Raw genomic sequence first — 12,341 nt, forward strand, 5'->3', positions numbered from 1 at the left:
CTTGGAGGTGAAAATCTTTAATGATAATCTCCATCAGAGTGAGACCTCTGGAATATTTATGATGTCCCAAATGACTCCCTTCCAGAATCCCTTTCCTCCCACTTTGACTGGCTTCTGTGTTCCGAACAAGCAATGGCATCACTCCCTGAGTTCTCAAGCCAGCAACCACAGATTTCCTCGGCACTTCCTCTGCTCACCCCATCCAGCAGCATCTTGTCTGTTTCTTGTACTTCTCGGGGGATGTGCCATCATTTTCATTCTTCCCTCACTGTGCCGTCTGCTTCTTTTTTCTTATCTTTCTAATTGACCTTTCTCATTGCCCAGACTGGTCTTGAACTCCTGGTTTCAAGTGGTCTTTCTGCCTTGGCCTCTCAAAGTGCTGGGATTACAGGTGTGAGCCATCACACCTGGCCTATACATCTTATTGGCATTCATTTTGTCTTCTCTAGCCATTCTCCACTATGGACAGTCAGTATTAGGTGTTTGACCTTTCCCTGTAAAAAAAATAAAACTGTCACAGTATCTCAGGCACTTAAATCCAGATTCTACCTTGACTGACTTGATCTGACCTGTTTAGACTCTCCAATCTCCTCTCTCCAGACTCTCTTGAGTGCTCCTATCCTTCTTGACACACTCGGCTACCATAGCTATCTCCCAGTAGATAATTCTTACTCATTTTTCAGGCAAGCTTGGTTATCACTTCCTTGGGGAAGTCTAAGACCTCCCCCATTCTGTGTGGGTGTCTCTTTTCCTTCCCCTCAGCATCTCCTAGCTGCCTCATGTCAGCACTTTCACAGAGTTGCACGTGCTTGTACACCCTGGAGATAACTCAATGTATAGTAGTTTCTGGACAAACATTGAATCAGTACAGGTATCTGAAACGATGCATGTTTGAATGTGTTATTTGTAGCTTCTAGCAACAAAATGTCACATCAGTCTTATAAACTTACCTCCATAACATTATACTTGTGTAATATAGGCTCTTGTCCAGTTAAACATTTACATGAGTAATCTGAGTTCAGCAAACTCTACACAGCACATAGGCTGATCCCCCTCAGTTCCACAATACTATAAGATTAGCCAAACAAATTTTCACATTTTACAGGTACGAGAACTGATTCAGAATATCACCTATCAGATTAATGTGCTAATTTTCCATCTATATTATTTTCTGATTTTATTCCCTAGCTGTCACTTGTTTAACTAATAGTGTCCTGCTCCTCCCAGATAGGTTGGATAAGCCAGGAGGTAAAACTCAGAGGGGATATAAGTTGAATTCCCCTCATTAGAAATTTACATGTTGATAGTGATACTGTCTTCACCTTATACTTTTATGCTTTTTGTAGTTGAGTAATTGCTTGTGGGTATAAGGGAACATAAGTCCCATCTATTTTTCCCCTTGTATCTAGATAATAAAAGGACATCCAGTATCACTAGTCAAAATTTTTGGCAGCAAGGCAATGCAAACAAAAGCAAAAGCAGTGATGGATAATTTTATTAAAAAACAAGATGACAATTCAGAATGTGAAGTTGGTGAGTAATTTGCCAACTACAGCCCCTTGAGATTTTTTTTTTCCTTTGCATGTGGTCAGTCAGTTTTCCTACCACCATTTACTGAAGATTTTTAAAATTTCATTCTGCGTTTGAAGCCGTTATAACTGATTTCTTTTTCTGATACAAAGCGTTACATTGCCAGTAATCTAATCTGAAATATTCTCTTTGCTCTTAAAACCCATAATAGTTGCTTTTCCTTAATTTAAAACTACTTAATTTCTGTGGTTAAGCCTGGCCATCTTACCTTTTAGCCAAAAGTAGTAAGTAAAAATGACAGCATTTTAATATACCTAACTTCAGTAATAAAGGTGAGTAAGGAGTGATCCTGGGCTTCTGACTATGGACTTTCCCCAGATCCACACCTGATGTTGAAAACTACTTAAATATTATATTCATATTTTTTAAATCTCAGATGAGGTTGGCATAGAGCTAAAGCCACTGAACATATCTACACAACTTGGAAGTAGAACGGAGACTTAGGCTCAGAAGACAGTATTGCCTCTTAATGTTTTCTGGGAAAAAACTTGACTTGGGCCCTTTGCATAATTTGTTAACCTGGGATCATATCTGCCTCCCGGCAGCATTGTAAAGACTAAGCAATGCGTGTGACAGTATTTTAGCATCACACTCGACTCTGCTACTTTCCTTCCCTTCTCCAATAAATCAGACTTCTCATAAGTTGCTAAATGAGGACAAAAACACTGACTAGATTGTCATGGCAATGTACTGTGGCAACTCCAGATGTTATATTTCGAGCATTATTGTCTGGCTATTCAAAAACAGAAAAACTAATCTGATAAAAAATACTTTTGGCAGATGTTGTTAAGTTCCAACCTTCTGTTAGCAAAGGTCAAAGCACTGATGACTTTGTTGTTGCAGGAGATTGGACATTGATATATTGGGATCAAATTAGAGAGGAAGGTTCAAAATGGCAAAGGAAAAAATTGGCAGGCCAGTGTTGCATTGTAACATGTATTGTTTCTTTAAACTGCAGTTTTTTTCATCTGTAATATGTCTATGCCTTATTTCTAGTAATGAAATCTCTATGAAGAATGATAATTAATTTTAAAATATTCCAGTTAGTCCCTAGGTCATGATAGATTCTATGTCGTCTGCTATGATTTATGCTATTAGTGGGATATTAAATGTTAAACTGATTTATAGCCTGTCTTGTTTGAGGTGACTAACTACAAAAGATTAATAAGATAGAAAATCTTATTAGTGTGAAGGGAATAAACATGCAAACCATCAGTAAACATTGTTGCTGTAGAACAGAGACTGATCATCTAGTGTGATAGTTGACAAGGGCAAAATAACAAAGGAAAACCTTTCAATCATAAGAAGCATTACAGTTCTTAAGAGAGATGGAGAGTTTTTGAGTTGGAGTCTCACTCTTTTGCCCAAGCGGGAATGCCAAGCACGCTCACAGCCAATTCTTCTACCTCAGTCTTCCAAGTAGCTGGGACTACAGACATGCACCACCATGCCTGGCAAATTTTTGGATTTGTGTGTGGTAGAGACAAGGTCTTGCTGTGTTGCCCAGGCTGGTCGCAAACTCCTGGGTTGATGCAGTTCTCCTTTGTTTTCCCAAAGTGCTGGGATTGCAGGCATGAGCCACCATCCCCAGTGGTCTTTGAATTTTAGAAGTTTCTTACTTGGAATATTACATATGTTGGGTCATCTTTCACTATTCAGGCACTAATCATGGCTATCAGAACAAGGCAGCAAGATAGCATCTTTTACTTGACAATAAAAAGCTAATGCACTAATATGTTGCCAAAATATTTAGTGATTAATGCCATGGTGGTCTGCACATCTTCATGTTAAGTTTCCAGTGCTGCCTTGACAATTTGTGTGTTTGGGAGACTGAGGATGGGAGACCAGGGAAAGGATTTAAGATGAGTTGGGCATTTAAGAAACGAAGCTTCAGAGAGTAGACCAAGGATGTCAATTTAATTGCTAAAAAGAAATGGGATAGGCCTTCAAAGAGAAGACAAAAGCAGTCTAAGCATTATGTTTGAGAGCAGATTCATCAATTGTGGTGCTTTTATGTCTTGCAAAGCATGCTTTTGTTTTAAACTTGAACACTACAGATCCATTCTTGAGTGGAAAATATGATTGAAAGACCAACCAGAAAAAGGAGATCTCTTAGAAGGACAGAAGCCCAGCTGGTGACGGGTAGCGCTGTCTGAAACTGTGTGGTAACTAGGATGTATTTTAATCTAGTTTCTATAGTTGTGACTAAGTGTTAATGAAATGTAAATTTTCATTATCAAAGTGTGAATTTCTCCTTTTGCCCCAGATTTACTGCCAATTAAAAAAAATTTTTACAACCAGTCAGCAACAACAGGGTCGATGTCAAAAGTGCAAGTTGACAACTGGAGGTGGGTGGTTTTCTCATTCACTCCTCAATAGCTTTTGTACAGTTATGTTATTAGTATTAAATCAACCCTGTAAGCAACAATGTGGAGTGATTGAATTTGGAGTTGGCACTTCCATATCCAAGTGAGAACTTTGTTGCAATTCTACATGTTGTATTTGAGAGCAGGGGCCCCGAGCACCTCCTCCCATTTCCTGGGCTGCACAGCAGGAGGTGAGCAGCACAGGGAAGCTTCATCTGGATGTGCAGCCACTCCTCATCACTCACATGACTGCTGATTTGAGGTGGAGCCCAGGCGGTGATGCCAGTACTGGGAACAGCTACAAATACAGGTGAGCATTAGCAGTCTGTTGGTGGAATTTGAAGAGGTTTGACTGTACATACCACCCGACCCCCCTCCCCCATCGATGGAAAAATTGCCTTCTCTGAAACTGGTCCCTGATGCCAAAAAGATTGGGGACCATTGTTTTAGAGCGTTGCTATCTAGTAAACTTTCTGCAGTAATGGAAGATATGTGTCTGTAACTTGTCTCTAATGGAGTAGCTGTTGAGCACTGAAAGTTTAACTAGTGTAACTGAGCAAGTGAATATTTAATTAAATTCAAATACCCACATGTTCCTGGTCCTTGCTGTGGGGAGCAGAGTAGCTTCTCTGTTTCTCCAGTACTTAAGAATTGAGAAGGAAATGATGGGATCCACATCTGACTATGTTCTTAAACTATTCAGCCCTTGTCATCTGAAATGGGAAGGTTTATTTTTTATTTATTTTATTTATTTATTTTTGAGTTGGAGTCTCACTCCGTCACCCAGACTGGAGTGCAGTGGCACACTCCTGGCCACCGCAGCCTCGACCTGCTGGGCTCTGGAGATCCTTCCACCTCAGCCTTCCAAGTAGCTGGAACTAGAGGTTTGTACTGCCATGCCGGGCTAATTTTTTTGATTTACTGTAGAGACAAGGTCTCACCAAGTTGCACAGGTGGGTCTCGAACCCGTGGGCTCAGGCAATCCGCTTGCCTCGGCCTCCCAAAGTGCAGGGATTACAGGCTGAGTCACCGAACCCGGCCTTATTTTTTATTTTAGAGCTGTGGGGCACATGTGAGGATTTGCTACATAAGCAAGTTGTGTGCAGATGAAGGTTGAGCAAGTCCTTTCTCCACCCTGGTAGTAAGCATGGTAACTAGTATATGGTTATGAGTCCCTTGTCCCCCCACTCCAGTCTTTAGCAGTGCCCAGGTCTGCTGTTCCCACCTTTGCCCTCCTGTGACCAGTGATCAGGGCTTGCTTATGAGTGAGAACATGCAGTATTCAGTTTTTTGTTTCTGTGATAGTTCACTTAGAATGATAGTCTCCACTGCATCCATGTTGCTGCATAGGGCATAATTTTGTTCTTCCTTATGGCTGTGGAGTATTCCATGTGTACATTCCACATTTTCTTTATCCAGTCCACTTTATCCAGTCCACTTCCATCTGGGATGGTTCCATGTTTTTGCTATTGTGAATAGTGCTGCAATGAACATACATGTGCAGGTGTCTTTTTGGCAGAGTGACTTATGTTCCTCTGGGTATACTCCCAGAAGTAGGATTTCTGGATCATATGGAAGCTCAATTTTTAGTTATTTGAGAAAACACCACACTGCAGAAATTGGAGGGTTTTAATGGCAACTTTTTTGTACTATTAATTCTGATATAAAAACTAAGATGTAACCGGGTGTGGTGGCTCACACCTTTAATTCCAGCACTTTGGGAGGCTGAGGTGAGAGGATTGCCTGAACCCACAGGATCGAGAATACCTGGGCAACTTGGTGAGACCTCATCTCTACAGTAAATCAAAAAATTAGCCAGGCATGGTGACACACACCTGTGATTCCAGCTACTTGGAAGGCTGAGGCAGAGGGATCACCTGTGCCCAGCAGGTCGAGGCTGTGGTGGCTGTGAGCATACCCCTGCACTCCAGCCTGGGTGACAGAGTAAGACTCCAATTCAAACAAACAAATAAATAAAAACTAAGATGCTATAAAATACCAGAAAGAGGGTTAAGGTAAGGCTTGGTCCTTGGGCAGGTGACTGATTGTATAATCTAGGACATTTCATTGTAACTACCCTAGCTGTCCAATTTAAATCAATTGCATATGAATTTCTAGGTCTGAGCAGAGCCGATTTTGAAAAAGTCTTTTCTTGGGTAAAGTAACCAAAGTCACTAATATTTACTTTATTTTTCTTTAAAGAAAGGAAAATTTTAATATAATGTGTGATGACTTGAAAGAGGGTGAGAAACATCCTATCCCCAACCCTACTTGCGTGTTTGGTGATGCCTTTCAGTGTATCAGTCCTGAGGTTATGGACAACATTAAAAAGGCAGATTATCAAAAGCCAACACCCATTCAGGTACGCTTTCCTTAATTCCAATATTTCACTGAGTGTCCTCCCCACCAGTGATACCTAATTGCTAGAAGTTAGGTCACCAGGAAGCAACTGTCTTAGCATTCCCGCAACTCTCCCAGCTAGCACTCACAAGATCCTTGTGGAAAGAAGTCTGGAGATGGGAGAAGAGGAAGAGTTGGCCAAAGAGATGTACTTTTTGTTTCAATGTTTGCTGTTCCGTTTCAGACATAGGCATGGCCAATAGTACTGCAAGAAATTGATCTTATAGGAGTGGCACAGACCAGCACAGGGAAGACGTTGTACTATTTAATGCCCGGATTTATTCACCTGAACTTTCAGCCAACATAAAAATTCCTACACCTGGGCTCTCTATAGGGGTTTAGTAGACATAGACACCAAAACGTGTTAAATTTCTTTCATCTGCATTGGTTGAAAGGTAATGCCCAACAAGGCAGTAGACACTGATCTTGTGCAGGTGAAAGCATAAATTGGCAAAGCATTTTTAGGAGACATTAGGTAATAGTTGCCAAAGCCATAATAGTAAAACATTGGAAACCGATGACATTATCTTGTCCAATGTAGCTCTCTGTTTGGTGAGAAAATGTTTGGCATTTTAAATGTGAAAAGGCCATCTTAAATGAAAAGGCTGGTATTTGGGATGTTGGCTTAGTATGTGTGTGTGACTTTTTTAAGTCATTTCCATATTTCATGGTAAACATGCATTGCTATTGGAACTTGAAAGAATTTATTAAAAACCTACCACTAAACTCTCAATAAGATAATCTTAAATCCTTGAAAATACATGAATATTCTTAAGGGGAAGTATTTTTACATTTCTACATAATATCAGTTCTTTTTTTTAGGTTTGTGGATCAAACTAAGGGAATGTACCACCTTGTCTTTATCCAATCTGTAGCATACTGAGGAAACTTCTGACCATACACTTTCTCCCAAAAGGCATACATATGTCTGTGATTGTTTCTGATTTTGATACTCATTACTACAAACCTTTTTTTTCTTTTTGAGAGCCAAAGTCTCACTCTGTCACCCAGGGTGGGGTTCAGTGGCATGCTCATAGCTCACCCCAGCTTTGATCTCCTGGGCTCAGACTGTCCTTCCACCTCAGCCTTCCAAGTAGCTGGAACCACAAGCATGGGCCATCACACCCAGCTAATTTTTAAAATTTTTTTTGTAGAGATGAGATTCCACTATGTTGCCCAAGTTAGTCTCTAGCTCCTTGGCTCAGGCAGTCTTCCCACCTCAGCCTCCCAAAGTGTGGGAATTACAGGCATTACACCTGACCACATTTCTATAAATTTTAAACACTGAACGTGCCACACATCTGAGACAGGTAGTTTAATATTAATCTGTCTTCTCACCAAAGGGTTAAAAAAGGAATAGGCCTGGCATGTTAGTCCTTACATCTACTTGGGAATTAGCTCTTCGAGTGCAAGCTGAATGTTCTAAGTATTCCTATGGAGGTCTTAGAAGGTAAGTCCTTTTTTCGGCCATTCCTTCACCAGTTCTCTGATCGCTAGTAGCTTTATAATCCTCCCCATCACATCTCACACATCCAGAGACTCTAAATGGCTCAACAGGGATGTTCTTACCCCTTATCTAACCAACTAATCTTGGGCAGTGGGGTCAAGTAATGGTACAAATGTGGCACTTCAGGAGACCACTGTGGACTGAAGGGTTTGCAGAGTTCTAGAAAGGCGCAGATGTCACTGAAGGCAGCTGATGATTTTTTTATTTTTATACCTTTTTTAAAATAGACCTAAAATGCTTAGATTGCTAGGCTTTTTGAGTTGTGGTAAGATATTCTTTTTCCTAACCATGAGCCTGGATTTTTTTTTAAGTGTTTGTGTATATGGTGGTGGAGATAGAGACAAACAAATCGAAGACCTAAGAAAAGGTGTAGATATCATTATTGCAACTCCTGGAAGATTGAACGATCTGCAAATGAATCACTGTGTCAACCTGAAGAGCATAACCTACTTGGTAATCATGACTTGGGATGCTGTGATCAATATTGACTTTTAATAATATAGTTTAAGAAGTGTCTCATTTTGTAATGATTTTAGAGTCTAGGAATATTTCCCATTCCCTTTAGCATGTTAAGAGAAAGATATTTAAGATAACTCTTTTTTTGAGTCTGGATCTCACTCTGTACCCAGGATGGAGTACGGTGGCATAATCATGGCTCACCACAACCTCAATCTTCTGGGCTTAGGCCATCCTTCCACATCAGCTTCCTGAGTAGCTGGGGCTATAGGTATATGCCACCACACCCAGCTAATTTTTTGATTTTTTTTTGTAGAGATGAGATCTCAATATGTCACCCAGACTGGTCTTGAACTCCTGGGCTCAAGCAAACCTCCCACCTCGGCCTCCCCAAAGTGCTGGGGTTACAGGTGTGAGCCACAGTTCCCAGCCAATTCTATTTTTAAATTATGATTCTTGTCTATATTATAAATTTTGGAAAATATTGGTAGGACAAAAATAATTAAAATATACTTGGATATTTTAGACATTTCAATTTTCTTTATAAAATAGATTTAGAAGCATTAGAAAGCCAATTAAAATAATTAAATCTAAGTTGCTTATAACCACAAATGACTTATTTTGACATGGAGAAATTAAGATAGTGGCTTAGGTAATAGGAGAAATGAGGAAAACCTGTCTCTCAGTGGTAACCAGTTGTCTTGAGCGTACTTTGCCAAGCATTCAGTGTTTCCAACTTATTTTGGGGAATAAATAATGAAGTGAAAGGCCAAGCTAGGCATCTTTTTATTTTTAAAATATCGGGTACAATTCAGGTTTAGATATACAAGTGGTCAGCATGCAGGTAAAGTTTGGGCCTCCCTTTGGTCCCCAATTGCCTGGTTTGATGTTTTCTGCCCCACTCCCCCCAGCAGTTTCCAGCTACTGCCAATCCTTTTCTTATAATATTACAGTAAATGTTCAGGGTCTACTTATGAGTGAGAACATGTGGTACTCAGTTCACTGTTTCTGTGGTAAATCACTGAATACTATGGACTCTAAATCCATCCAGGTTGCTGCGAAGTCCATAATTTGTTCTTTCTGGCTGCATAATATTCCATTGTGTATATGTACCACATTTTTTTATCCAGTCCAGTTTTGATGGGCAGCACAGTTGGTTCCATATTTTTGCTATTGTAAATTGTGCTGCCAAGCTATACATCTTTAGGAGAAACAAATAATTTTGATAGCAGTTTATTAAAACATTAACCAATGGTAGAAAAAAAGATGATTTTGAGCTTATGTATGGAGTCTCTCCCTTCCTGTTAATCTGCTGTGCTTTTTGAATCCTTTAGCCTGTAAGTTCATTGAAGCAAAATACAATCGTCACCACAGAAGGAGAAAAACGAACTCATATCCAACTTGTCTAGGAAGTATTTCACCCGGAGACAAAGTTATTGTCTTTGCTGAAAGACCCTGTAGGTATTTTTCTTGTATGTCCATTATAATTAATCATTGCTTGTGTATGATTGGTTCTAACTGCATGCTGATTTCAATTGGGAGTGATTTGTCTGTTATGTTATTTCAGACATTTGCTAGTGAGTAAAACTAGTGAAAATAGTAAAAAACTAGTAAATGATGGTGGTATAGGAGTTCTGACTTGATGAGGACTAGTGAGAGTAGTGAGTAAAACTAGTGAGTTGATGGTGGTATAGGAGTCCTGACTTGATTTTTTGCTTCAGTGTGGACCACTTATCAAGCGACCCAATTCTTGGAAATATACCAGTAGAATCTCTGCATGGTGATAGAGAACAGAGAGATCGGGAGAGAACATTAGAGAAATTCAAAGCATGTACTTTTATATCATTAGTATGAGTTGCAATTTATTTATTATTATAATTATTTTTAGTTGGAATGGGGGGTCTCATTCTGTCGCCCAAACTGGAGTACAGTGGCATGATCATGGCTCACTGCAGCCTCGACCTCCTGGGCTCAGGTGATCCTTCCACCTCAGCCTCCCAAGTAGCAGCAACTTCAGGTGCATACCACCACAAGTGGCTAATTTTTTTTATTTTGTATAGAGACAAGCCCAGGCTGGTCTACAACTCCTGGCTCAAGCAACCTTCCTGCTTCAGTCTTCCAAAGTACCAGGATTAGAGGTGTGAGCCACTGTGGCTAACCTGTTGCAACTTAAAATAATTGCAATACTTGGGCTTGGGAAACCCATTCTGAGGTTCTCATTTCTGTATCCCAAAACTATGCTTGTCAGAGCTCTAAATATTAATCTGCCAGGAGCTAACTAAATTCCCCAAAGAATGTTTAAGCCTGGATACCACATTGTTAATTTGCAACAGAGAATATATCTCAATTTACCTGAAAAACATTTTTCTGCCATGGCTCAGAGGTTTCAATAACCATTTGCTGACTCATGGTATCTATTGTAACAGATGAAGAAAGTTAAAACTCCATTTTTCATTTTCACTAAGTGAGCATTTTATTATAAGTGATAATTAACCTGATTATATGATAAGGGCAACATACACTTCATTTGTGTCTTTGATTGGTTTATACCAGAATGAGTCAACATTCATGTGACTTGCCTCCTTAGGGAAAGCAAGAATATTAATTGCAACTGACTTGGAATCCTGTGGTCTTGATGTCCATGATATTACACACAACTATAATTATGATTTTCTATGGAACATTGAAGAATATGTGCACTGAATAGGGTGCACCGAATGTGCAGGGTACGTGAGCATGGCCTACCCAATTCCAGATCCTTGGGGCTCCCCTCATAGGCATCTTACCCAGAAACCCATATTTTTCTCTCACCTGTAAATTGTCTGCCCTCAGAATCTTGCTTGTTGCACTTTTCCCTCACCATTTGGCTTGTTCTAGACTCAACCAGATCCCCTGTGGTCGGCCTCATACAGCTGTGTCCGGTTCTACCCTTCTTACATCTACAGTGTGACCACTGAGTTCTGTACCCAGTGGATACTCTAGATGTTGCTAGCAAACAGTACAAATTAGCACAGGCTTGAGAAGACTCTTTTCATCTTAAGGGCGCTACTGTCATATGTCCATGTGTGCAGGTTCAACAACTGCAGGTTTAGATTCCAGATCTGTGACCCTAAATCTTGTGCACAACACATACTGGGCTTGTGGTGGGAAAGTTGTGGCTCCCCTGTTTTTATTCTGTTCTCCTTCAGTCTATATTAAATGAACACATATTACAAATGAAACTACATGCATTTTTCCCCTCTGAAGGAGGAGTGGAGAGTCGATTACACTTATCACTAGGAATGACTGGAGAATTGCCCCTGAACTGATCAGTATCCTGGAAAGAGCAAATCAGGTGAGCGTACGCAGTACATTGGAAATCTCCCTCAGTGTCCTGGTGTGTGAGCGATGCCAGGTCCTGGGGCTTGCTGCTTCTCAGGTAACATAAACATTAAGAGTTCAAACATGTTATGAGGGTGACTCCAGGGCAACAGTATGGAGCTATACAACTCTAAAACCCAAAGAAAGACAACGAACAAACAGGAACAACAACTCTGTAAGAACCTTATGACAGGGATCAACTCTTGCATTTCAATTATTAGCCTAAATGTGCATGGACTAAATGCACCACTGAAAAGACATAGAATGGCAAAATGGATAAAATATCATCAGGCAACAATCTATTGCCTTAAAGAGACTCAGCTCACGAGAAAGGACACTCACAGACTCAAAGTAAGAGGATGGGAAACAAACTTTCAGGTGAACGGAATACAAAATGAAGAGTAGCGATCTTAATTTCAGACAAAATACCCTTTAAGCTATTAAAAATCAAAAAAAATACAGAAGGCCACTAAATAATGATAAAAGGCCCAATCCATCAACAAGAAATATCCATCTTAAACATATATGCACCCGACATAGGAGTGCCAACTTTCATAAAGCAGCTTCTAGGTAAACTAAAGAAAGATATTGACTCTAACACCATCATAACTGGGGACTTCAACACCCCACTCACAACTCTAGACAGATCATCAAGAAAAAAA

At 40.1% G+C, this 12,341-nt stretch overlaps 1 protein-coding gene across 1 annotated transcript in view; it reads left to right on the top strand.

Annotated features, from left to right (window-relative positions):
• The window catches only part of LOC103253374 (probable ATP-dependent RNA helicase DDX43), a 29,926-nt gene extending 18,625 nt beyond the window's left edge, over nucleotides 1-11,301 (top strand). Inside the window, 8 exon segments of the mRNA XM_021709428.1 lie at nucleotides 1,410-1,533; nucleotides 2,371-2,505; nucleotides 3,857-3,938; nucleotides 6,159-6,318; nucleotides 6,541-6,670; nucleotides 7,707-7,806; nucleotides 8,175-8,316; nucleotides 11,197-11,301. Of these exon segments, the coding sequence (XP_021565103.1) occupies nucleotides 1,410-1,533; nucleotides 2,371-2,505; nucleotides 3,857-3,938; nucleotides 6,159-6,318; nucleotides 6,541-6,670; nucleotides 7,707-7,806; nucleotides 8,175-8,316; nucleotides 11,197-11,301 (978 nt within the window).
• Nucleotides 11,302-12,341: the final 1,040 nt, after the last annotated feature.

This window comes from Carlito syrichta, unplaced genomic scaffold (genome assembly GCF_000164805.1).
Source record: "Carlito syrichta isolate Samal-C Ts95f unplaced genomic scaffold, Tarsius_syrichta-2.0.1 Scaffold225872, whole genome shotgun sequence".
NCBI classification, from domain to species: Eukaryota; Metazoa; Chordata; class Mammalia; order Primates; family Tarsiidae; genus Carlito; species Carlito syrichta.